Raw genomic sequence first — 26,852 nt, 5'->3', positions numbered from 1 at the left:
AAGAATTGTTGATTTACATAAAGCTGGAAGGGAAAAGGTTACAGAGTCATCTCAAAGAGTTGAGATATTCATCAGTCTACAGTCAGACAAGCTGTCTATAAATGGAGATGATTTAGTTCTGTGGCTAGTGGGCGTCAGTAAGGTAACAGAGAACCTCAGAGTAACAGCTAAAGGCTAAAAGTAATAATAAGAGCTGGTTAACATCAGCTTCATGAGTCTGCCATACATAGATCACGGTGTATGGAGGAAGTTGCTGCCTGGAGTTTGCAAAAGAGCACCATGACACTCTGCATCGCTTCTGGGAAAATGTTTTGTGGACTGATGAGACTCTGGTTGAATTGTTTGGGAAGGACATGCATGCTAACGGCCTGAATGAAGAATACAATCCGGTCGTGTTTCAGTAAAAGATTATGTTGCATTTGGAAGTATTTTTATGAATGGCTGCATGCCTGGATCCATTATTAGATTACATAGGTCCTTCCCGCCATTAAATTCTTATGTACACATGTTCTGTCTCAGCTGTTTAACTGTGGTATCTAATTGTTGGAATCCCACATTTTCCTGTGGTGAACTAGTTTCCACTAGTTTCTTGCACTAATGCTGGATGCACATTGATTGCCATGTATTTGATTGCCTTGCCGGGTGCAATACTAATTATCTTGAGGGAAGTCACTGTGTATTTGTTATTTAAAAGGCAGCTACACTCCACGATAGTGACATCGATGAGAGCAGCGCAGCTGATAATATTTTGACTTTGTATATAAAGTGATGTCTTGTCAGTGAGTGCGTCTAAATATATGGAATTCAGTCATTATTAATTTAAGTGTATGATTCACCCTTTGTTCTTTTTTCCTCACATCTTCCATCATAAACTTCAAGGAGTTTATTTTAACTTTGATATCATGTATGCATGTATAACAGTGGAATATTTTAGAGACCCTACAACATCCTCACAGGTGATTCCAGTTATTCTGGATGGTCGGAGTTTTGCTCAGGTTAAAACATGGGAGAGCCATGCTGCAAAGCTGTTGCCCAAACTCCATGTACTTGATTACATTTTTTTTTAGATTTTTAGGTTATTAATTTGTCACTATTTAATTAAAAGCTTGATGAACTTTGAAGATCTGGCATGTTTGACTGGCTGCCATAAAAGTAATTCATTATAAACTATGAGATAAAACATTGATCTAAAATGATATTTTTTTCAAGGAGAAATTAACATGAATCCACGGAACTGATTTTCATTTTTAGTGGCATTTTTTGATGACCACTGACAGTATGCCATAACTCAAAACATTTTTTATATTCCTTTTTATCACTATATAATGTGGACATACTGCACTTATAACTATGCAGCGTATACATATGAAAGTACATGCATACACTGGGTAAGCAGCCTGCAGCAGTAGGCCTATATGCCTTTTGGCCAAAAGATGTCACTATACAGTAAGAAACCAGCTGCAGTCATCCATAATATTTTACATTTATTACCCACATAAATTTTTATGTAGCACTATATCAGACATTGTAACGACTCCTTTAATATACTTGGTATTTACTATAAATACTAACCCTATCAAATATGCTGATGATACACACACATTGTAAAATATAATGGCAAATGTATTTCTAGTTAAAATCTAATTGATTCTTCATATCCTTATTACAAAGTAGTATAGTAGCATATATGTATGTGTATATGTATAGATACTTACTGATATTAGTTATTTATAGGTTAGAAGGTAATAATTTCAGTGGTATAGTAATAGTTCCTAAAGGGGATGTTGAAAGGGCTTTGGATGTTTAATGTTAAAATTCAGACTTACATATTTTGTTTATTCAAATTGAAGTTTTGATTGGTGAACATTAGGACATTTATATTTTTTCACTGATTCTTCTACTTCTTCTTTTTTTGAAGTAGTCTTTCTGTCCCTTGTTGTTTTTGTTTAGTATAATTCTGTTTGTTTTGCCTTGAGTTTCTAGAGGAGGTCTTTGTATAAACTTTTAGCTCCTTGTGTGTGTTTGTGTATACAGCATGAGAGCGTGCGTGTGCGTGTGTGTGTGTGTGAGTATCATACATTTTTATAGTAATTTTATGTTTTACCCTGCAGACAAACAAACAAATAAATAAATAAACGTCATCATGTCATAATGATTTCAGTTACAGTGACATTATGTGTGAATATTAAGGTGATCACATTCTGTCTAATGGGAGCTGGGAGGTAGAGGGCTTTTATTTTGAAGTCAAAGGTGAGCGAAAGACAGAGGCTGCGTCTTTTACTTTGAAGTCTGTTGTCGCCAGCTCTCCAGGCACAGTGAGAGAGGGAGAGAGACAGAGACGGAGACAGAGGTAAAACACAGGCACGGTACGTAGTAGTTGTGTTGTAGCAGCGCTGGCATCAGCAACTATGAGAGGAGATAAGTCCACGGGCTGAGCTAGGCTGGCTGGCTGGCAGCCGTTGTCACATTCTTGGAGAGACAACACAACACGTCGGACGTCGAGAAGTCGCGGGACACTCCGTGTTACTGAAGAAATAACTGGTTTACACATTACGGATTTTGGATACACAGCGGCGGCGGCGGCAGGAACAGGGCGAGTGTGTGAGTGGTTTGGCGGCAGGTCCCGCTGCTAGCGAAACATGAACAAAAACCACCGAGTGCCGAGCAACCGTTCTCTGAGTGCCGTGGAGGTGAAGAGCAAGGTGCATATGGAGACTTATTTGTCATGTTTACGTGCTGTATTTTGTAATCTCAACTCTGCTTGTGGTTATTATTCAGGCTAAATTAGCTTGCTAAGTGGCTTGATAGCAAGTTATGATATCGTACAAATTACATAGATATGAGCTAAAGCTTAACTAGCCAACACCGGTTCTGTTACTCTGACTAGCTCGCTGGTAGCTCGCCATATTTAAAACTTTGATGTAAAGCGTGGCGTAGCTCGATTTATAAGTCGATCCGATAAGTTTGGTAGCTAGCTAGTAAGTTTGTAGGTGGAGGTTATTGTCAGCTGACGCCACAGTGAGACACTGTCACCTGTCACAGCCTCCTCCGCCCCCCCACTCCTGCTCTCTCACCAAATACTGACTCAAAGTGTGGATGAAGTTTTCCTCTTGGCATAATCCAGTGGGACATTCACACAATTTTCAATACGTTTGTGTCAGATTAACCTGGTTTGATGTGTCAAAAGCTGCTTGTCATGTCATATTCCTGTGCGTACAGGTGTCATACGGCCTGCGACAGGCTCATGGCTCCTCCCGCCACAGACTGTCTGCCTCCTGCCTGTGGCACGATTACACACGTATGCTGAGGAATGGGCCCTGAGGCGCTGTTTGCTGCTCAAAACTAGTTTCTAGAGCTAGTTACATGTGTTGACACAAACTCTGGCCTATTTTTTGTGGCTCTGCCTCTTAAGTTTGTAACTGCTAACGTCACACAAAGTAACCATGTACTTATTATTTTTTACTTTTTTCAGCTGCGTCCCAAACTGAGCAGTTCCAGGGTCATTTAAAAAGTTTTGTCTTCTCATGCTTTAATGCAAGTACTTACCAGAAACGGCCCTGGGACCATTATTTTCCCTAACCTGTAATTAATATGATCCTGTTTTGCACTAATGCATTAGATGACCAGTGTTCAGGCTGGCAGTGAATTGTAGATCATCATTTGTCAGCGCTGGGCAACAGTAACCACAACACTTGGTACTTGTCATCAACACCACCAATGGGACACTGTGCCCAAAATCAGGCTTTGCAGCCATTGATCGAGCCAGGCTGATTATGATGTTACTCAGAAGCCAGTGACGTGTTTTGTGGGGATACATGTGTGCTGTATTGTCTTTCTTACAACACCTGCATACCAATCGTTCTGTCAGGCAGCTTCATTAGACGGCACTGCTCGGTCTTAAACATTCTGCATCTGACACAGAAAGATAGAGATGCACACGTCACAAAGTCTACATTAATAATTCACTACATTTGGTGTGTTTGAGCTTGTCCACATAGAGGACAGCTCTCTTACACACAGCCTACAGTGGTTTTGAAATCATGAAAGCTACCAGTGCAGCTTAGTGTGTGCTTATCAGTCACATCCTCAAATCTCAGACTCTTTGAGGAGATGTTCATTAATATTTCGTGCATACATTGTATGTATGCATTAGCGTTTTACTACATCTCAGGTTGTTTTTCTTTGGCTCTTAAATTAGACTCTTTTTCTTCATACCTATGTGTATATTTGTTTGTGCGATTGTGCTCACATGTATACCTGTGTGTCCCGTCCCAGTTTGGTGCAGAGTTTCGTCGGTTCTCTCTGGATCGGTCAAAGCCGGGCCGATTTGACGAGTTCTATGGCCTCCTGCAGCACGTGCATCGCATCCCCAACGTGGAGTTGTTGGTGGGCTACGCAGACGTGCACGGTGACCTGCTGCCCATCAACAATGATGACAACTACCACAAGGCCATCTCTACTGCCAGCCCTCTCCTCAGGCTGTTCCTACAGAGGAAAGGTAAGCACAGAGGAAGTGTTTGAACAAAGAGTTGAAATGTTTGTTAGGTCAGATCTGCTTTCATAGGAAAATTTAAACTAAGGTCTTTGAACAGAACAGTTTAGAAAGATGGGATAGGCTATGTTAGGCTTTGTTTATTTTGTCTAGATAATTAAAAAAGATAAAATTACGGTACTTTCCTTCTTAATTTATAGTCTGCACATTTCCTTTGTATTTTGTCCACATTGAGCTGTCATTGCAAACAAACTACTAAATCCCTTTGGTGTCCTTTTGGTGTCCCACTTCTGAACCACATAGCTAAAGGTCTGCGACCTTACTGAGAAGCTGTGTTTACTTACAGATAAAATTTCACTGCAAAGGCTGAACAAAACTAAAAAAAAAAAGCTAATGTAAAGAGCAGCAAAGACTAAATGAATACTTGCAGGGCTTTTTTTCCCTTTTAAAATTCTCTCTGATCACCACTTACCAATCTGCCCAGGGGATACTCATCTAATTAAGAAGTTGTGTATTTTAGCACAGCAGTCACACAGGAGGCATATCTCTACTGTGTGACTGCTGACAGACAGTTTTAGGAAATCAGGGTTTCAAGTTCAACACATACACTTTCTGTATACAACTTATTACCAATGATTACAATACTGATTGTCCTGCTATTATAGTACATGGTATCATAGTAGCATAGCATAATTCACAGCAACCACAACTTATTCTGCCAGCCTCTGAAAAGATTAATGAATTGCTTACAGTGGGGTCCAAAAGTCATTCCCATCCAAAGTGAATGGGAAAGTGGTCTCAGACTCGGGCTGGGCGAAGAAGTTTTGTTTGCTGTAAATTTATGTTCATAACACTAGTTTTCTAGTCATTGTTTGCACATGTGTAGGGGTTGCATAAACTTCGACTGTTTTTGATTCCTGAAGTGCATCCTAACTAATGAGTTGCCGGGTGCGACCTGTTGAATGCAGGAGGGCTCCAGGGTCTGTCGGCTGTGGCAGGTCGGGCCGCACGCTCTGTTGTGTTTAAGCTGCCTCGCTGTGCCATATGACCCTATACAAGCTAAGCCACTTTGTCAGGAGGAGATTAGTGGGGTCACTGTGCAGCGCTGCATGGGACCATGTTTCAATTACATGCTCCAGACACTAGCCCCATGCTGGGCTCACTGCTGCTCACACGCACACACACGCACACACACACACAAAAAAACATGAAAACACAGTCATGCAGGCATCACACATCGGTCATGCACTCACACATACACTGCCTTGTAAAAAAAAAAAAAAAGCTAGAACAAAGCCAGGAGACACACACTAACACTGATGCAGCCACAACCCCCTGCAGACCCCATTCCCCTCAGACCCTGGTTTCCCTCCTTATTTATCCCCCTCTCTCCCCCTGCTTCACCTTACTGCTAAGTAACAGTTGGTCCCAGCTTAAAAGGCTCTGCAGTGTGCAGATGCAGCAAATTGGCAGCTTATAAATCATTTATTATATATCTGCAGACACCGGTTATTATCTGTAGCGATGGCTCTATTGTGAGTTAATGGCTTGTCTATGTTGGGGCCAAGTGAGGTATGTCAGGCCTACTCAGAACATTTTCAACGCTGAACACTAAGCTCTGTTTTTGTTTATCAGGAAACTTTTTCCACATCTTTAAATCCTGTTCTCTTGGGGAACATAATGATTTTGTGTTGGAGAACTTGTTTTTGTGATAATTAGCTCTTCAGGCCCATGTTTGTTGTTATAGTGGTATCTGCACAAATGACCACCCAAAACCAAGAGGAGATTGTGTTTAATTAGGCAAGACAACTTCAAACTTGTTCATGTTATCAGCAGCATAGGAGGAATGTCATAGTGAAGGGACATGGGGTCATCGAGGGAGGGTCACACCTATGCAGCCCTCCCACAGTTTTCAGCTGTTGACTGCTGAGTAATCCCACTAAACCAGTTTGTGTTTACTACACCACAGTCCAGAGTTTCAGTCTTACAGTCACAGGCTGGATTATAATGCCATCAGACTACTACTCTGTCCTCCGAGACAGTAAATGATCGATTATGTAAATGTGTTAGATGGTCAGTAGTCTGATATGATGAGTTTGGTCATTATTGCGTAAGAGCCGGACTTCAGACAAGGCAGCAGTGTGGGCCAACGTTTGTTCCAACTCGGCCTTCATGGAATAGTACAGAGAAGTCTTATTACACTGATATCTGGGAAATGTGTTTGGAGCTGATAAAAACGAGGATTTCAGACAGAGTGTCTCAGTTGATATGATGACGGTTCGGTCCGTACGTGACTGAATCTAGGTTATGTATATCCCATGATAGGTGCTCTGTGGGTTTTGTTCATTCATTGGTGCGCAGCTGGTTTAATTGATGGATCGAGGGATGGATGTTAGGCTGTGAGTGTCTGTTGTTGTATTGTTGTGGTCTGGTTCTTGAATAATGGCCGCTTTGTTGTTGTTTCTGCATCAACGCTACATCACTGACCAGCCAGTACTGTCGTATTGTTTACTGCTGAAAAATGGGCTAAGTGTTTGAGTCCGTGTGGACGAGTCATTTTTTAAAAATTGCTTCAGCACACACCAGCAGAAGTCAGAAGCACTGGGTATCCCCTACGCCCCGCCCTCCACCCGTGAACAATATGTTGATGACTACCGAGCTGGCAGCGAGGTGTCCACTGTTTACCGGTTGCCATGGCAGCAATGAAGAGGCCCGTTCATAGGTGCATTAACAGTGCTGGAGTCTCTGTAAGGCTGATGAGAGATGCAAAGCATGCTGGGAGCAGTATTGCTAGCATTCAAACCTTAAAACACAAATTGCCTGTGATCAGTCTAAACTTCATCAGTGTGCCTGATGTTCTCGTGCAGCTGTAACTGCTGTGTGTGTGTGTGTGTGTGTGTGTGTGTGTGTGTGTATGTGTGTGTGTCAGACACACTCCACCAACTATTTCTGTCCATAAACAGCACAACAATCAATCAGATCTGAATCATACCAAGCTCAGGCAGCACATTATGATCCCTGATAGCTGGGAGCTGTTAAGAGCTGTTTCCTGGTTCACACTGTTTTTGCTAAGCTCAGTGTAAGTGGAGAACTTGGTGGCCATTAGTCAGTGTCTGTCACTGTCGAAGACAAAACTGTCCACTGAGTAGTGTTGATGTTGGTTTCTCTTTGAAATGATGTATATTTTTGTCGTGTTATGTCAGTGACTGCTGTTTTTAAATGCTGACAAAGAGCAGCTTTAGTCAGCTGCTTGGAGACACTGTAGGGTATTATCAATGATGATGTCTGTTTCGTCTTGTTTTTGCTATTGACTGTTTTAATTCCATTACACATGTAAAACCCCAACTAGCGACAGGAGTTGAGAATTAGCAATAGCTATAAATTCACATTAGTTTCACACCCTGCTTTAAAACTATGTTGAATTGCATTGTCCCGATCTGAATAAATAAATGAATTAAACTAAACAAAACTAAACATGGCTGTTTCACATCTGGCCTTTTGCTACCCAGAGTCAGTCAGTCATTGTGTCAGTTGTTGTTCGTCCCAACTCCTTATTTTCCATGTAGCTTTGGATTGGAGTATTGTGATAATGTGATACTTAGCTTGAAATTATTATAAATTGGAAATGAAAACCATACACAAAATTATCTTTACAACAAAAATAATCTATCATAACAGCCCAACGGATACTGGATGTTTGAGGCCAGTACTAACAATCAATATATGGAGGTTTAGAAATTCTGATTGTGATATATCGACATAAAACAACAATCTTGATATGGCTCCCTTAGATTTGATTTACATTGGAAATATTAACTTGTCCGTGATCTCAGGTGGAAAAATGATACAACGCCGACACATTATTAGATTACCTCAGGCACAGTTTGGTATTTCTTTACTGCATTGTGAAGAGGATCCTTATTAGCTTCTGCTGACACAGTTGCTTGTCTTCCTGGGGTATAGGAAATATAATGGGACAAGATCTATATATTAACAGTTATTAAAGAACAAAGGTTACAAGAGGAAATAAAATAAAACATACATTTTAAAATGGATACCACAGTCAGTGTAAAATAAGGCGTAACTAACACATAAATGTCTTTACATAACACCATAATAACTATATTATATATTTGACTTGTAGTTTGAAACTCTTTGGATCAGAGATTTGTTTAATGTAGATTGGTAAAAGGTTCCAGTCTGAGGAAACTCTGTGTACATCTTTCAAATAATCTGTTTTAGGTCTTGGAAGACATAACTGACTCTTCTTCAGTGTTCATGTTTTTGATTGGTATATTTAAGCTGAGCCCAAAAGAATTCATGTTTTCCAGAGAAAATGGCGTTCCTGGTTAACAACAGGATACTTGGATGAAGTCTGGCTTTGACAGGCAGCCAGGATAAAGTAGAATACATTAAGTCAATACTGGTGTGATATGTACAGTGCAGAGCTGGTCTAGCACCTCTGTTTTAATATCAGTCGATATAGTGGCCTAGCTGATTTTAGTGGTCTAGCTCTTGCTGACGTGTTTTACCGCCCCAAATATTCCAAGATTGATGTGATTGTGTGGAGCCATACGCTTCACATATCCTCTTGTGTATTAGCACATACAGTAGATTGCAAAAAGGTTTGAGAAGAATCACGTCATTGCTCGTGAAAATGATGTGATATTGTCATGTAGGCCTGAAATGTTGAGCGTTGCATTTCAGGTAAAGTCTGTGTCTGTGAGACACACCCAAGTTTATGTTTGACGGGCTGTAGAGAGATTTTCCTGGGTTGACATCGTGTTTGCCTCTGTCTGTCATCCAGAACATCCACCAGCAGAGTTTCCATGTGTAGGAATCAGCTTTTCAAGCAGTTTCTCCCAGGGTGTGGGTTTTGTTTGGTGACGCTGCTCATCGCTCTCACAGTTTCAGTCCTGAATGGCTCGCAACTCTTCACCAGTAAGGTAGAGGGGAAAGGTATGGAAAGGAACAGGAATGCTTGTATTTGCATATCCCAGCAGGGACTGCCTTAGTAAATAGTCACCAGTTCATGAGTCATTCAACCACAGAAAGGGAAACGTACAGTGTGAAAGGGCGACGCAGATAAAGTGTACCCAGCCTGCAAATCAAGCAGCAGAGCAGGATACCAGTGTACAATGTACTGAGTCTGTTAAGTAATGAAAGGGAGCATGCTGTAGGTGCACAGTGATGGAGATTGGGGGGGGGGTCACAGAGAGCCAGATGAAACCAGCAAGAAAAAGATTTGGATGAAAGAGACAAAGCATAAAACAAATCAGAATGAGCAACACAACATGTAAGGAAGGAGAGATTTATACAGCAGGCTTGAGATGAAAGGATTAAAGCATGAGAGACAAAGTGCTGGCAGGTGTAATGGATGACATTTTCCCCACGGAGCACAGGAGAGAAGTTTAGGAGCATGATCTGTGAAAATAGTAAAAATCATCCTTCCCTGTTTTGGATCTCAAGTTTCCCACAGAGCACGAATTATCCCCCTAGGATGCTGTATGCAATGAGCGAGGGAACGATGGATTCACAGCACTGGAGGAGGAATGCGTGGAGGAGGAACATGTCTTAGGCCCAGTAAGAGAGATGGAAGGATGAAAAGGGAGAGAGAGTAAACAGTATTAAAGAGGGAGTAATGTATAAGGCATTGTTTAGGCAAGGCATGTAATTAGAGATGTGGGGAAAGGAGAGGGAGTAGTGTAAGTGTGATAGGAATGCACCAAGAGGGAGAGAGAGAGAGAGGAGGATAGTGGGAATAGTATTAGTGAGGGAGGAATGCAGAGTGAGGCCCAAGCTGGGGAGGGTGGGAGAGAGAGAAAGAAAGAAATAAAGAGAGAGATGGAGGAAGAAGGGGGTGGGGGGGGCATTTTGGGTGGAATGTGGCCAGGCTCTGATCACGTCTGCTGGCTAGATTAGACAGGACAGCAGGCCGGACTAGACCCCTCAGCCGCAGAGCTGGGCTCAAATCTGCAAGGGGTGTAGATGGACCGAGAAAGAGAAGGGTGAATGGTCGAGAACGCGTGAAAGAAAGAGGAGAGCCAGAGAACATTTAAGACCAGAGAGAGCACACAGCCAGGCAAGCTAAAAACCTTACCCTCTACCCTTTGAAACATGGCTGAATAAGACTTAATGCAGGCTGCAGCAACATGGAGGGAGGGTGGCAAAGATGGGGGGGGACGACGACACACACACACACTGTGGTAGGCCAGGCTCTCTGTTATAAAGAGTCAGAATTTCTCATTTTAGAGCTGGTTAGGGAAGATGAATGGATAGAGGGAGGGAAGGAAATGGACTTTGGAAATGAACTTTGCCTGCTTGTCATAAATGCTAGCTGATATGTTGCCAGTTGTTGGAGAAAACTTAAGACTGTCTCAATGAGTGGAAACAAAGACCCTGCTGTACAAGACCAAGGGTGGCAGATTTTTCTCAGCAAGGTGACCGACATAAAATCTTTTTTTTGTATTTAAAAATAAAAATCATGGATTCAAGAAAAGAAAATCACCTAAGATGGCAGTTGGTTTCCACCCAAAAAATATCAAAGAAGGAAATCACTGATGGCAGTAACAGAGTTTTATGATACTTTAGATTGTGATCATGTGTTGTATCTTGTTTATTTTGGCTCATGAGCACTATTTCATGCTGATTTTTAATTAAAAGGCATTCTTTCTGTCCCTTGTGCCGCAGTGATACTGATATGAAGCATGATAAATCATGTGCTTATCTGTGAGTTTCTGTCAGCGCTCCATTCCAGCATATTTACCCTGGCTAGCCACGCACCAGTCAGCAGGCTCTGACATGTTACTCCTACTCCAAACACTGTTGCCTAACTACTGCCACTGTTTTTATTTTATTTGCTCCTCATCCATCCTACATGCAGAGTTAAAACAACACTCACATGCCCATGTGTACATTGAAAGGGTTATTGGTTGCTGTAATAGCTTCCTGTCCATGTGGGCTGTAATGATTCTAATGGAAGTATTTATCAAGGACAGATTCTAAGTTATGAATTTGAATCTTTGAACGACACGGCAATACAAGATTTATCTGGCATATTTAAGCTAAGATCAGGATATGTTGACTTAACGCTGCCCTTTAAAATGTGCACTGATAGGTGCTTTTCTCACAGCAGACAGTTTGACTTATCATAGTGAGAAAAGGTGATACTCATAACATTAATAGTGGCTGCCTTGTTTTTAAGTGTCCTAAGCCATAACAGTCTGACAGTGCACAATACCAAGACTAAAAAAATCTGTCCTACGTATTGAACTTGAATGCAGTGGTGTATTTTCTTAAAGTTTTTCCATCGCTGACACTACTGTGCAGTCACCTTGGCAACGAGAAACTCGCCTCATTGGCCAGATCTAACCACAGGTGGCTGTGTTGTCTTCCAGGGTCAGATGGTGAAGGCAGGACAGGGCCAGAAGTACAGAGTCCCCCGACTCGCACCCCCGCTCAAGTAAAGTCTCTATTCAGACGCATGAGTGACAGGCTTGTGAGGCTAGACCCGGGCTCCCCCAGCCCACGTGTCTGCTCCTCCCTCCCTTCCTCTCCTCCGTCCTCCCCGACGTCTAGTCATTCCTCCCCCTTCTCCTCATGGAGGCTACATGTAGCAGGGCTGCGTAGAAGGCTCGGTTTTTCAGACCCAGATCTGGCGGCCATACCCAAGACTCCGCCTCCTTCATGTAACCCGATACTGATATCTTCACCCCCAAATGACCTGCCCCTGTCCCCTACCTTGCCTTGTCCCAAGCTCAAATCCAGCCTCAGCCCCAGACGCGTCCCTGCTCCTAGCTACCCTGAGTCCAAGCTCCAGCTATAGTCCCTCCATTACCAGTCTGTGTGCCTGATGCTGATTCCTGGCAGCATGTCCCGGTCATCGAGTCACAAGACAAACCTTTGTTTCCCTACCAGATGCTACATCTACGGTCCCAGTGCTGGCCTCAAAGGACCACTGAGTCCTGTGCTCGATTGACCAGTGGTAGCAGCTTTAAAAAACACAGCATCGAGAGGACAGACAGAGAGAGAGAGAGAAAGAGAAAGTGAAGGATAATGGAGGCAGAAAGAGGAGAATCTGCAAGACCAAGAGGGACAAACAGAGGTGGAGATGCAGAAAAGGCTCCTGCAGAGAGACTGAAGGACAGATTGAGTAAAAGGTGCAGGGGGGGGGTATATTGAAGGGTGAGGTGGAGAAGAGGTATTGCAGGAAGAAGAGAGGTGTCTATGTCAGCACAAAAGAAATTGATGGAATTGCTTCATACCGCAGTGACGAGATGCAAACATGCACCTAGAAAAGTGCTGTATATGAGTGTCGACTGGCAGATAAAATGTGTCCGCTCTGACCTGTGGAAAGCAGCGCTAATTGTTCATTACATACTACTACATTAAAGCTGGGTTTCCCCTACAGTATAGATTTTAGTTTCAGTGTTTTTTGATAAATGGCTCATGTCAGGACAGAGTAATAAAGCGGGACTGATGAGTATAACGGAGAATTCATGAGTGAGATTATATGAGGAGGCCTAGAGACAGACTAATGTTCACGCCTGGCCTTTTCAATTATGGATTTAATAAGTAATTCTTCAAATTGGCAGCTCAGCTACATATCAAGGCTTTGTCTTTGCCTTAGCTTGCCTCTGCAGGTCTCTACAGCATCTCCCTTTCCCAGACACCTCACTCACATCGGCACACTGGATAGTCTGTTTTCTTGCTGTCCCTATTACGTCCTTTCCTCTCAGCACTCTCCCTTTGACCCAACTCCTTCCATTTCTTTCTCCCTCTCTTATCAGCAGCATTAAGGCACTTTTATCTGGGCTGTGCCAGGGAGTTATGCTCACCACACCAGGAATAGTAACCCTCCGGGAATTTACTCCTTTGAAAGTTTTTTTATCACCTCCTCTCTTTTCCTTTCTTCTCTCTCTCTCTTTCTCCTCTGTGTGTATTTGCTGTGTATTTCTGTCTCTCCTGCCTCTTTCACATCTTTTGTTTTACTCCACCCCTGGTTTTTCTCAGCTGCACAAGTTCACACACACACACACACACACACACACCTCCCCCTCCTCCCCCTCTTGTATCGTTCTGTGTCAGGAACACCGTGGCACCGGCTGTGCAGTGAACGTCCAGGCTTGTCATCAACAAACCTGACTGTTTCCAGAACACCACAACCTTCAACTGCCTGTCTTTGTCTCTGAGTTTTTCTTACTCTGACTTTGAGACGTGTTTTATGTTCGGATACTGAAGACTGGTTTCATTGAAGTGGTCTTTTGCTTTTAGCACTTTGTCTCCGTAGATTAATACTGTGTTCTGTGACCTTGTTCATAATGTTTCATCTGTCACTGTATATCTATATTATATAAACCTAGTGGTAGCTGCATTAGTGGTGAATTGTTGTATCACACAATAAAGATTCTACTTTTGCATCCTATCACTTTTAGAGCAGCCTCATAAAGAGGTAGTACAGTAGTATAACTTAAAGTACTAGTGGTAGTGATAGTGGTAGTACTATGACTGTCACATGGCTGCTTCCTGACTGCGTAGTTTCACCTGGACACAGTATCAGGTTTTCCCCTCACACAGCTGCTGGGACAAGTACCAGGAAATAATGGATCGTTGGTGTCATCGTTGTCGTCAGGAGTCATTACATTACAAGGAAGTCCAAAGCCTTGTCATCCTGTACAGTCATAATTGTAACACCGTGTAACCAGAGGTGTAGTGGTTACTGGACAAGTGGGTGTAATGAGAGTGTGGGAGCATGTGCAAGCACAAAAAGGCTGCAGCTCTTCAGAAGTACACTCATTTAATACTAGTTGTGTATATATATATTTTCAATTTTTAGACCGTACAAAAACACTTTTCTGGGTTTAAAGAAAAAAACATCTTTTCTGTACTTTTTTTTTTTCGTGGTCAAGATAAATGGTTAGTGTCCCGGAGAAGATATAATGGTGTCAGTGGCTGTGGCGTGTTATGAATGCCTGCATATTCCACTTATTCTGAGCCATTAACATTGGCTCTTTTAAAGAAAGAGTCCAGAGTTTGAGCGTGATGCGTCCAGAGTGTGTGGAGAATAAAGCACTGAGGGAGATGATGTGTTCAACCAATCCACGCCAGCTCACACAAGCGGTTTCCTTAGGCACAGTTGTCTTGGTGTCTTCAATGTCACGATGGAGATGCATTAGTTGTTTGCCCCGTGTGTGCTTACGTGTAATGTGTGTGTTAGCTACATAGTACAGAGAAGAAACTAAGCAACTCCCTGTGTGTCCTCACTTGTGACGATGTGTTGCTGGGTTGTCATTTTCTCCTCCGCTGCTTCGCTTCCTTTGCTCCTCACTGACTCCATTCACAGTGTGGGAAATCAAAGCAGCCATTGCATAGCTGGAATACCTAACCTGTGCAGAGCCATGGCAAGTGCATGGTTGAAGATTATGTTTTCTATTCAGGGTTTGTGAATAATGCCTGAAGTATGAGCTCTGATTCTGATGCACTGCAGGTGCATCTTATGTCATGGTTTTTGAGGAGAAGAGCAGCTTTAGCAAAGGCAACCGACAGAGCTAGTTTGGAGATAAACACTGGATTCTACATTTTCCATAACGCAACCAATAGCATCTTCTCATTCAACCCTACCTTCCTGTTAAACACTGACTTCCTTAAATGCACATTTGTAACATCAGTTTATGGAAAAATCACAACCCCAAGCTGACATTACCCTAATGATATCATTATGACATAATCAGGGGTTATTTTCTTCCACTTGATAAAACTCCTCCACAGTCACAGGATACATTAAACAGCTGTTTTTCATAGGCTGTGTCATACTATCCACGTCAAGTTAATTGACAGTTTGCTAAACCCCTACTGTAGTAAGAGTGTTTGTTAGTCTGTGTATGAAGGGCTTTTGGAGGATGCTTTTTTTCTTCTTCTTTTTTTATCCCTCTCCAAATCCAAAAATAGAGTCCAAAGCTGTCCTCATAAAAAAAAAAAAAAAAAATGACATGAAAAATTAATGACCTGTATAATCGTTTGGTTGGAGGACTTCTTTCACTAAACATAATGAGTGCTCTCATGTAAGCTACAAACATTAGCATATCTGGCTAACTAGCTTACTACCTTCAGTCATAACTTAATGCTAACTTTGTGCCTGGACATGTGGCTTTAGCCTCAGTCTTTTCGCCATCAAGTTTTATTTTATACATTTTTTTTTTTTTTTTATAACTTTTACTTTTTTTAGCCATCAAGTTTATATTTAAGACCAGGAATTAAAAAGAAATTTTCAGTAGTAAATCTGCTATAGTAATTATAATAGAGGTGGGACTTTGGCGGAGTACAGTGACACAAGTTCTCTTCATGTCTGCATTGATTTGTTAAAATTCAGTCTATAGATGTTAAAAGAGTTGAAACAGCAGCCTTGTGATAAATATCCTCTTAAAATCTGGGCATTTTACAACTTTTCTATCTCCTTCTGTCATAGTTGACCTCTGACTGTTTTCATTAATCATTGGCCGAGCCAGCTGCATACCTGTACACTCTTTGGCTGCTGCATACCTTAGTCATGCTTCATGTGTTTACTGAGCACTGAGGGGAATAAAAGTGGTGTTGTATATGCACTACATGTTCAAACCCACACAACAGCAGATACAAAACAAAAAAACGGAATAGCTTAAATAAAGTGATGGACAATTTAGACTTATAATAATCATAAGACTCAGTCATTTTGTCGTTTTTGCCACGTAGCTTCTTCAGTGGCTCTTGTTGAGATGTCTCGGTCCTGTTTCCATGCTGAGGTCAGATTCTCTGGTTAAAAGTGTCTTTCCCGACCTAATACATAGACATTAATAACCAACCCCATTCTTTTAAAGCCTGGTAGCAGGTTGTTGGCCATTCACTATAATGGACCACAAACGGTCTCCATTCTGCTCTAGCTGGTTGTTATTATTGCACTGTTGGTTTAATGGATAGACCACTGATAGTGCTCTGATATTCCCATAATGCAACAGAGGTCGAACCTTTGGTGTACATGCACATCTGTCAGGTCCTGCAAAAGACGTATCTCTATCACACAATGAGTTATAAGTGGCTCCGACTGACCAGAATAAATTGATAATAGGCAGTCTGATTTAAAAACCTGGGCAGATTTTAGAATTACTTAAAATGAAATGTTTGCAACTACTTGACCACAACCTTGACAGGATTAAGGAAGAGGATGGATGAATGGGCAGATACATGTATCATAAACATAGTGTTGGTTGTTTTGGGGATTTTGTCATTAAAAGGGTTGTTTGTGGTGTTTCTATGTAAAGTAACAGCCATTTAGCTAAAGCACAGAAGAGTGTTGTGCATTGAATATTTTATATGTCAGTATCACTGGGACAGTGGGGTGGTATTATTCTCAAGTCTTGTGTTTAAATTAAACAAATGGAAACAAAAGAAGGTCATTTGTACTTTCAAACAAGGAACTGTGTGTGTGTGTGTGTGTGTGTGTGTGTGTGTGTGTTTATGTTGAGAGTTGCCTGTAGGCCTTTGTAGCCAATTAGACTGAGAGCTTTGCTTGTGTGCTCTAATGAGCTATAATGCAGCTATGGTTTTTCGGGGTATTGGGTTTCTCTGTGCTGCTCTTCATTAGAGCTTGGGCATCATCACTAACCACAGATAAACCGTATAGACACCCATGTACTCTCTGTTTGTGTGTGTGTTTAACTGAACTCCTGCGCTTGCATATGTTTGCATATGTTGTGTGTAGAGTTACACATGCTGTAATCAAGATACATGCTTATATCATTTGACACCAGAACAGCATCTCTTCGCTGTGTGTGTATTTGAGTGGCCCTCGAGGGGCCGTCACGTTCTTTTTTCCTGAACTATAACTCTATTGTCAGGTCTGACTATTCACATGCTGGAGATGGAGGGATGGTTTAGATGAAAGAAAAAAGCCTAGAAAGAGTGAAATAAGATGTGGAGGGTTGCCTCCTCCTATGCATGATTGCACTGCAAGAGCAACCCTTGTGTCAGTGATGGAGGGAGGCGTGTGTGTGTGTGTGTGTGTGTGTGTGTGTGTGTGTGTGTGTGTGTGTGTGTGTGTGTGTGTGTGTGTGTGTGTGTGTGTGTGTGTGTCCGTCCTCTCTGCTCCTTTTTATGGCCCTGTTTATGAATGTGGCAAGACATAAACTGTTTAAGCATTTCGACCTCACACACTCTTGTGAGGATATTGTTGCTATTGTTGCTATGTGTAGTTGGCCTGTAAGGTCAGGGCTGGCAAAGATATAGCAAATGTTATACACTAGACTCGTGCCTCATGGGAACTGAAATGCGAGACTGCTGCTCTTTCTTGGGACAATTGATCCTTTGTTTTGGTTTTAGGGATGGAGAGGGGAGTGGTGAGGTGCTTACCTGTCAGAACCTGAGAGCTGGAATCTTTATCAGCCACCTGAGTGGATGTTTTCTCAGATTACTCACACACACTCAGAGGGAAAGTCAAACAGGAGGGGGAGAAGTATTCAGTGTAAGATTGCCAGAGCTTTATTTATAGAGCACTTTCATCTAAAAACAGAGATTTCAAAGTGCTGCTAAAACAGCAAGAAGTGAAAAGTTTAGGCCATTTTCAGATGAAAGATGTTAAAAATAAAACCAGAACGTGACAAAAAAAGAAATTGAAAGTCAAGTTAATGTTTAGCAACTTATATTATGCTGGTTAACTATTACAGAGCCAAGGTCCAGGTTTTCCCTCCCTCACCTGGCCAGCCCTTGGCTAGTGTTTATGTGAACCACTGGGGGTTGAAGTCTATAGTAGCTTGACAGTGTACACACTTCCACCTCAAAATGTACATAACAAAGGACACAGTTCTGTGGTATCCCAGTGACTCACGCAGCAAAAATCCGACCATAATATTCTCGGTTCAAATGTGACCTTTCTGGCCTGTCAGAACTACTCTGTCTCTCATCTGCGAGTGGTGATGCCAAAAAATCTTTAAAGGAGTAGTTCAGAATTTGGGAAAATAGTCTCATCTCGCTTTTTTTGCTGAGAGTTAGACGCAAGGATTGATACCACTCCCATATCTGTGTTAAACATGAAGTTACAGCCAGGAGAGAGTAAGCTAGGATAAGATATGGGACCTTTAATGGACAGTTATTATTATCATCATCTAACTAGTCCTTTAAAAGTTGTTGCTCATGACTTTTTGTCCTTTATTTAGCAGTAATGTCATAGTTGGATACAGCATAAAAAAATGTATCTAAGAATGAGAGTAGACAACTCACATAGACAATCTATGACACCAACCATATGCTCATTAAATCTATAATACAGCATCCCTGCGCACCATATGTAGGCTAATTTGTGGGTGGCAGCATGTCAAAGAGTGCTGATGAAGGACTGTGAGTGGGACTGGGCGCCCGTTTAGCTGCTATGGCATTTTGCATCAGTTTGACCTGAGGGGAGTTCTGGGGATCGGTTTCTTGTCTGTGTTCAGCACAGATCACCTGCAGCGAAACCTGAGGCTCAGAGCTGCTCTATTGCAGAGCATTATTCATTCTTCTGAAACTACATGATGCAACAGACTGTCAGCCTGAATAACCACTTGATGTGTAATGAGCTCAGAATGATATTAATCGAAAATTAACCAGCTTTTGTCAACATCCTCTTTGTTTCTCTCTTCCTCTTCTTTCTGCCACCGTTTCCCCTTTTTGTCTTCTTCTTCTCTTTCTCTGCTTCCTCCATCTTTTTATTTTGCAGAGGAAGCTGATTACACAACGTTTGGCACCGACTCGCTGACCAGGAAGAAAAACACAGTGCTTTCTGCGGTTCTTCTGCGGCCTGACACCAACAGGAAAAAACCTCCGGTCATTATCAGCCTCCCTAAGGACTTTCGCCCCGTCTCCTCCATCATCGATGTGGACATCCTCCCTGAGACGCACCGACGTGTTCGCCTGTACAAGCACGGCCAGGAAAAACCACTGGGCTTCTACATCCGCGATGGCTCCAGTGTGCGGGTCACTCCGCAGGGCCTGGAGAAGGTCCCGGGGATATTCATCTCTCGCATGGTGCCTGGCGGGCTGGCGGAGAGCACCGGCCTGCTAGCAGTCAACGACGAGGTGCTGGAGGTGAATGGTATCGAGGTGGCTGGGAAGTCTCTGGACCAGGTGACGGACATGATGATCGCCAACAGCCACAACCTCATCATCACCGTCAAGCCCGCCAACCAGCGGAACAATGTTGTTCGCAGTGGAGGAGGCGGTGCGGCGTCTGGCAGCTCGGGACGCTCGTCAGACAGCGGCGCCAGCTTCTATGGCTACTCATCACAAGGTGGGGTTGGTGCCGCAGCCTCCATGCCGTCGCACATCATCCAGAACTTTCCCGTTGGGGAACTGGAGAGCGACGAGGAAGATGAGGACCTGGTGATCGAGGCAGGAGGCGAGGCCGAGCCGATCAGACGCACCCCTTCCAACTACAGCATGCCCTCGCTGCCTCGGTACGAGCCGCACCTCAACCTCCGCACTACCACCACATCCGCCTCCGCCCATTCCATCAACGCCAATGGGACGCTGCCAGCCAGCGGCAGCAGCGGATCACTAAGCTACGCCAATGCCACTTCGTCCACGCCATCGCCAGACAGAGCGATGGAGAGGCGGAGTCTGGAGGAAGATGGCACTGTTATAACTCTATAGACTGAGCATTCACGCACTAAACACTGGAAACCAGACAGAGACAGACACTCAAATACTTCCACACACACTCGGGGAGTCATGGACCGGCAAATCCAACACAGGGACAGTGACTGCACCTGAGAAGCACAACGATGTGTGTACATATTAAATCTTAACATGACGCTGACACCTAAATGTTTGTACATGCTAACATTTCTACATCAAACACTGCACCCCATACCTTGCTCCTCCTCATGCCAATTACCATGCATGTGTGCCATAGTGGTGACCCCCCCCCCTCCTGAGTTCTGCAGGCACTAAACTTCCACTAGAGGGCAGAAATGAGACGCTCTATCTTCCCCCATTCCTTCTCATCAGTCCCATAAATAGATGAAGGTAGACGTCCTGTGAACAAGTCACACCCCATTAGAAACACACAGTGAAGCAGGATTTTAGCTCAAGCAAGTGTTGACAATCTGTGCTGTTTTTTTGTTTGTTTTTTTGCCTTGTCACCCCACAAACCCCTACCCCTGCACCACAGTACGACCACCTGCCTTCCACACTCCCCTTCCCCCAGGTGACCACAGCATGCGATTGGTAACAGTTGCGGTACTTCCCTCAGAATTCAGTACCACAGCGTTAGACCAGATGCTGAGATCTGCAATAAAACAGTAGTTTTTATTCGAGGACAAACCACTTTAAAAACAAGTCTGGGCTCTTTGTGTCGGCTCAGATGCTTTTAACCACTGTTTTTTAGCTGTGTTTCCTCTTTACATGCTGTGTTAATGACTGACTGAAAGGTTGATGATTTTTAATAATTCTTGGGAGCAACTTCTATTTTGAAAATCCCTTTACCATTAGGCCTGATATTATTTTTGTTTTTTTTCTTCTGTTTCTTTTATATACAATTCTTGTATCTCACAGGTGACTCCACGACCATGTCTGACCAAGTTGCAAGTCACTTCCATAATATTGCTCCTACCTGGGAATGGGACATCTTTTCAAATTAATATCCTTCATATTGCACTCCCTCTCCTTTCCATGACAAGGGCTATTTCCCCTGCTGCATGTGTACAAATGAGAAAATGTGAATGTGATTTAATTTTTGTTGTTTGTTTGTTCCCTCCCTCCCTCTTCGTTCTTCCTGGACCACAACTCAATATATCTAATCACAGTGCTATACAATACACTCATCTCTTTTGTTTTCTTGGCCAGGCCGTGAGTTCACTTGGATGTGTCCTGAGACATTCACATATGAAAAGTGTTCTCTCCAGTATTTCTGCACCATTTCACAGTTAATGAGACACTATTAGAAAATGTAACTGAATTCAGAATATGTTCTAACTATTGACTTTGGGCCTAAATGGCACATCAATAGCTGGACTGTAACACTATTAGCAAATACAACCACTGGGATGAGTTGAAATGAGGGGCACATACAGTGACAACAGAGAAACTGCCTGTATCTTAAAATAAACCCCAGTCAGGTTGAGTCATATTGAAACAAACCCACATGCAGACGCACTGGTTGCAACTGATTCACTCTCTGTATTTGTTAAAGGTGAGGCAGGTCTGCCCTTATGTACAGCATGTCTTGGTCCTGAGCTGCATTTAGCATTTCAATTGGAGCTGTTGCTTACATGAAAAGTTCCTAACAAGGCCGTAACGAACTTCCTCTGATAGATTCAACTAAAGTTTAAAAAATCTTCATAATTCATTGTTGTTTTTTTTCCTTCACAGCTGCAGTTGGAAACAATTTTAAACATTACTTACCTACCAAGTTAATCTGAACTCACCAACAAATTCTCATTGTGCAGCTTTAAATTGTATTTGTGGGATTATTTATTTTTGGCACTTAACTCCAATTGATTTGCTGATGAAATCACTCGGAAATGTGTGTTCCACAGACGGAAGTAGTCCTGGCTCAGTTTTAGTTCCTGTTCTTGAAGTGGACCCATAGATAGCACTTATTGGAAGTAAAATATCCATTACCGTTACATACTGCTGTTAACTGCCTCTCTGAAGTGAGAGCAGATGGTCTATTATTTCTCTTATTGATTTTTAGCATTTGCTTTCCTGTTAAAAGTGATAACATTGACCTAAGCTTGGTTTTTTTTTTCTCGCTCACTAAAACATCATGGACACACACACACACACACACACACACACACACACACACACACACACACACAGACTCTTTCAATAATGTTTATTGGTTTCATCTGAGCCAATGTGCACTTGTACATTCATACGGATCAGCATCACACTAATATTTATCATGTTTTAGTTCTGTTTGTTGTTGAGTATCTGATGAGCAGCATGATCAGGCAGTGAATATCCATGACTGGAAACCAACACACATATTGTGTCTATTGTATTTCAAGCTAACATGTACAACGTACTGTCTATTTTGGCCTTTTATATTACAGCAGGTGATGGTGGGCTTCTGTCTTCTTTCATTTCCCAACATTAAACACAATGATGAGTGGTACTCTGAATGGAAGATTTTTAGAAATCAATGTTAATTTATTTTCTTTATCTCTTTAACTTTACTACAGGACACTGGGATTGTAACCACGGCGACATTTTTATTTATTCTCTAATCATATGTCTGTCTTTCTTTGTACACATTTTATGACTTTATTTTTATAACTGATATGTTATGGTGTATTCATGATTGTTGTTTTGGTCATAAATCTCATGGTACAGTAGATGTTATTGCCCATCAGTAGGTGACAGGAAAATCTGTACAAGACGTGACACTATAATTATTTTTTTCCATACTGTGAATATCATCGTTTTGTGGGAGAAAAACAGTTGTATTAGCACAACCTCAGAACAGGCTACATGTTTTGAGTCCGATTATTATTTTTTTTTCCTTTTTAAGTGATTGAGCAATGATTTTTGCTTGCCAGATAAATCCTATGGTATAGATTTGTAATGAAGATTGTCAGTATTTTCATATCGATGCTATATATGATGTACATTTTTATCACATTTAATGAAAAATGTTTTAAGATTCAACTGGAGATGTATGAATAAATAGATGTACACCTGTAATTTCTGATTGAAGGAGCTGGATAAAATAAACTAATATGTAGCAATCGCCACTGTCTTGGTGTATGTCGGTGAGTGGAGACAGGTGTGGTATTACTGTACCTGTCCTTAGTTAGCACATGAAGTATATATACTGTAGAGGGGGTTCCCAGCAAAAAGGGAGATCATTTATTTTCACTAATTTCTTCCATAAATAAATAACACAATGACAGAATGTATGACTATTTCAGTCATGGGTTTCAAACACTTTCTGTAATAAAACATCTGTTTCTGAAGGTTTCATTCACTTTGTGTGTCGTGGGTGTCTTGAAAGGTTTTTATGAATAAAATCTATTATTATTATTATTATTATTATTATTATTAGTTAAAATCTTATTAGATTGGGGACCCTGGTGAAAAAGTGTGAGATCCACTGCAGTCGTACATTCATTCATGGTGATGTTTTAGCGCCACCTGCAGGACATTTTAGAAACAGCTTTCCTGTTTTTTATTTTAGGAGCGCTTGTTTTGCTGTAGCGGTGAAACGACGAACTGTTGCTCAACTCGTGTAACGTTGTCACGGTTGAAACGGTCAAAGCTCCTCTCTGGGACATTTAACCGGACAAGTTTTTTTTTTACAACGTCGTTACTATATGACGAACCGGTTTCCGTGATTTAACTCTGTGTCTGTTTAACCCCATCCCGGAGGTTACCTGCTCCTCAGGGTGCCGTGGTCAAAACCCAGACAGCTGAGAATCACGTGACATGACGTGTAACCAGCATGGCGGCGCTGAGCTGAGATAGCAACTCCACTGGACTGACACCGATAGCCTGGCTTTCGTTAGCTTTTCCTTGTCACCTGCTCGTTCGCAGGGCCAGGCCGAAGATGACGGCCTGAGAGAGGAGCGGTAACAAGACTGAGAGATGCAGCAACAACAACAACAGCGGCCACCGCAGCAGCAGCAGCAGCAGCAGCAGCAGCAGCAGCAGCACTACTCGCAGTCCAAGGCAGAAAACAGTAAAACCAAGAGCATGTTTCTGTCCAGGGCGCTGGAGAAAATCCTCTCGGATAAGGAGGTGAAGAGGAGCCAGCACAGCCAGCTGCGCAAAGCCTGTCAGGTGGCGCTCGGTAAGTGGGTTTGTTTTGAATGCTGGTTTGCGGAGCCCCGTGTTTTTATGTGGCGCTTCACTGACACATTTCGGTCGTGTCTGGCTTGTTGGGAGAGACAGGGGGAGAGCTAGCCAGTTAGCTAGCGATAGCGTTAGCATCTAAATGGCCTCCATCGTCTTTTCAGCTGTCCGTTGACGTTCACAGGTAGCGTTAGCGAAATGTGTTTTGGCACCACTCACACTGTAATGTTTATTACGAAATGCTAACATCCTGCCTCCGTAACAACATCATCACTGCCAACGTCGGCAGGTACAGAAGCTAATTAAGTAGCTGTCGTTAGCGTAGTTAGGTTAGTGCTAGGTTAGCTAGCTAAACAGACCAATCCCTGTGTTGTACGTAGCACTGTCACCCAGCCAGACAGCACGGTCCTACTCTGCACCCACACACACAGGGTATCTAACTCCAGGATACTCTGACGTCCTTGCTTTTCCATTCAACACAGTCCCGGATAGTGTTACACACCCCAGGCTCTCCACTTCATTGTGGTATTGCTGTTTATATTTCAGCTCAGACTGCCCTGCCCATTTGTGTGCACCCACCTCCTTGTCATAGTGCTGTGGGGAATGTGGCCAGCTATAAGAGTGACAGCTGTCAGTAGCCTGTATTGTTGTTCTGCTGTCTTTAAACACTTGTCAAATAGTGGTCTGATAACCTGTTCAGGTGAATTTAGTAGTTGGTGCGTCGGTGTGATATTTTTGCACAGTGCCTCTCTCTCACTCTTAATGCAGGTGATTGAGAAATTGACAAACAAGAGGTTGTGGCTTGCTAAAGTATTAAGGCACAGTTAAGCTGTTGGACCACAGGACCAACTGCAAAGAAATAACTGTCACTGAGAGGTGGGCAAACAGGTTGGTGTGTTTGATCTGCTCTGTATGCTCTTTGTCCCTGTCTGCCAGTGACACTCTCTCATTATTCATGATACCTGTACAACACAACACTCATTTTCCACTCCTCACACGACTAATGTGGACTACTTTGTGCTTATCTCATTGTCATACTCACTGTCTGTCTGGTATTTTGGTAAACTCTGTGCAGGCTTCAGGAATATCTAATTTCCCCCACTGCCACTAACTTGTTGTGGTAGATAGTTGGATAGCCGTGGATTGCAGGCCTTTTCACGATTGGTTAGGCATGCAGTAGAAAGAGTTTTTTCAGTGAATACCTTTCTATATTTAGGTCTGGTGCTGATTTATACACCATGGAGAAAAGAATTAGGTTCACATTTTTATTACATTAAATGTCTGGTCATAAATTTTCTGATGGTTACTTAAAATCTATCATCACTATAACAGTGATCATGACATTTCTGTGAATATTGCACAAGTTAATTTCCTCTTTGTTGCGTATGATTGTGGGAGTTTATGAAAGTGGAGTCTAGTAGTTTTCGCTCCCATATTGTGTGTGAATCCGATTGATTTGGTTGGTCACATCGGGCTCAATGCAAACCATTACTCACTGTGTAGCCAAGCTGCTGCAACGGGTAGCTAGGAAGTGTGTGTATAGCTCTCAACAGATCGATGTGGGATGAAAAATTATGGAGAAAGGGGAATTGATTTAGGAGAATAGTTTAGATGGCATAACAGATGGGAAAGGTGGAGGAGATCTGATCTGAAGGAGGCTGCTCAGTTGAACCAAATTTGATTAGCAATAAAACACAGGGGCATGCTCAGTACACAACAGGATAGTTTGACTAGAGAAACAATTGTCTAACAACTAAAACAACATGTCTAACTGTTGTCAGATTTGTGATTGGCCCATTAACTCCCAGATTTAGAGTCAAATCTTGTTACACTGCTGTGAGCTGCAAGGGTCAAAGTTCAAACTTCAATAACCTATAATCTCCTGTGTCTCCCTTCACAGATGAAATCAAGGCAGAGCTTGAAAAACAAAAGTAAGTATTGTCATGCGCACACCCTTTGAATGAATGAATGAATAGCATTAGATTCAAGCTTTTTTGTCCCCTCTCTTGTGACGTGCGGCAAGAAGCCGAGGTAAAATTTGCCCTGAAGCAGTCTGCAGTAAACTCCGGCTGCTCTCTGAGATTTGCGAATAAGGTGATTTGCTGCTTTTATAACTGCTACTTTGGAGTATATCAGCAGCACTTCAAACAGCCTGCAGGTAATATGTCTGCTGCTATAGGCAGGCTGTCATCTTAACAACATGTCATTATGCTTTTCTGAGGTTTCAAAGTAAAGCTTCAGTGCTCTGTAAAATTCTGCACCATGAAAGTAACTATGTATAATGAAATATTTCACACAGCACTTGATTTATTAACATCCTCCATTAGATTTGCCATTAAGTTTCAATGGGAGCTTCTGTGTTTTTTTTTTTTTCCCAGTGTTTTATAGAAAGCTGCTCTCATTGTAGTTTTCCAATTCACTCAGCTGTTTGCTCTCGTCCCTGCAGGGATGGATCAGTGGTCCCACCCAGAGCCAACTACATCGAGGCTGACAAATATGTGCTGCCCTTCGAGTTGGCCTGTCAGTCAAAGTCCCCCCGGATAGTTAGCACCTCTTTGGA

General features: G+C 42.4%; 2 protein-coding genes across 3 annotated transcripts in view; both read left to right on the top strand.

Moving 5' to 3' along the window:
- Positions 1-2,344: 2,344 nt before the first annotated feature.
- On the top strand, positions 2,345-23,235 carry pard6b (par-6 partitioning defective 6 homolog beta (C. elegans)). The gene is made up of 3 exons (XM_023415680.2): positions 2,345-2,702; positions 4,276-4,498; positions 19,215-23,235. Exons 1-3 carry the CDS (start codon positions 2,640-2,642, stop codon positions 20,144-20,146), a joined length of 1,218 nt encoding a protein of 405 aa, XP_023271448.1. The 5' UTR covers positions 2,345-2,639; the 3' UTR covers positions 20,147-23,235.
- Positions 23,236-23,745: 510 nt separating this feature from the next.
- The window catches only part of arfgef2 (ADP-ribosylation factor guanine nucleotide-exchange factor 2 (brefeldin A-inhibited)), a 26,556-nt gene continuing 23,449 nt past the window's right edge, over positions 23,746-26,852 (top strand). Inside the window, exons 1-3 of one of the 2 annotated variants that reach the window (XM_023415634.2) lie at positions 23,746-24,290; positions 26,193-26,223; positions 26,739-26,852. The exon at positions 26,739-26,852 is cut by the window's right edge and continues 10 nt beyond it. In XM_023415634.2, coding sequence (XP_023271402.1) covers positions 24,086-24,290; positions 26,193-26,223; positions 26,739-26,852 — 350 coding nt within the window. In that variant the 5' untranslated portion in view covers positions 23,746-24,085. The remainder of the gene's footprint in view (positions 24,291-26,192; positions 26,224-26,738) is intronic. The other variant, XM_023415635.2, reaches the window with a different exon arrangement.

Source organism: Seriola lalandi, unplaced genomic scaffold (assembly GCF_002814215.2).
Source record: "Seriola lalandi dorsalis isolate HSWRI2012SDOR001 ecotype SW California unplaced genomic scaffold, Sedor1 jcf7180002054554, whole genome shotgun sequence".
Lineage (NCBI taxonomy): Eukaryota > Metazoa > Chordata > Actinopteri > Carangiformes > Carangidae > Seriola > Seriola lalandi.
The sequence above is the reverse complement of the archived record's forward strand: the minus strand, read 5'-3'. Positions and strand labels throughout refer to the sequence as shown.

Coding starts and splice junctions, on each gene's coding strand:
- pard6b (XM_023415680.2), top strand. CDS start 2,640: ATGAACAAAAACCACCGAGTGCCGAGCAACCGTTCTCTGAGTGCCGTG. Junction 2,703..4,275: donor CCGTGGAGGTGAAGAGCAAG/GTGCATATGGAG, acceptor GTCCCGTCCCAG/TTTGGTGCAGAGTTTCGTCG. Junction 4,499..19,214: donor GCTGTTCCTACAGAGGAAAG/GTAAGCACAGAG, acceptor TTTATTTTGCAG/AGGAAGCTGATTACACAACG.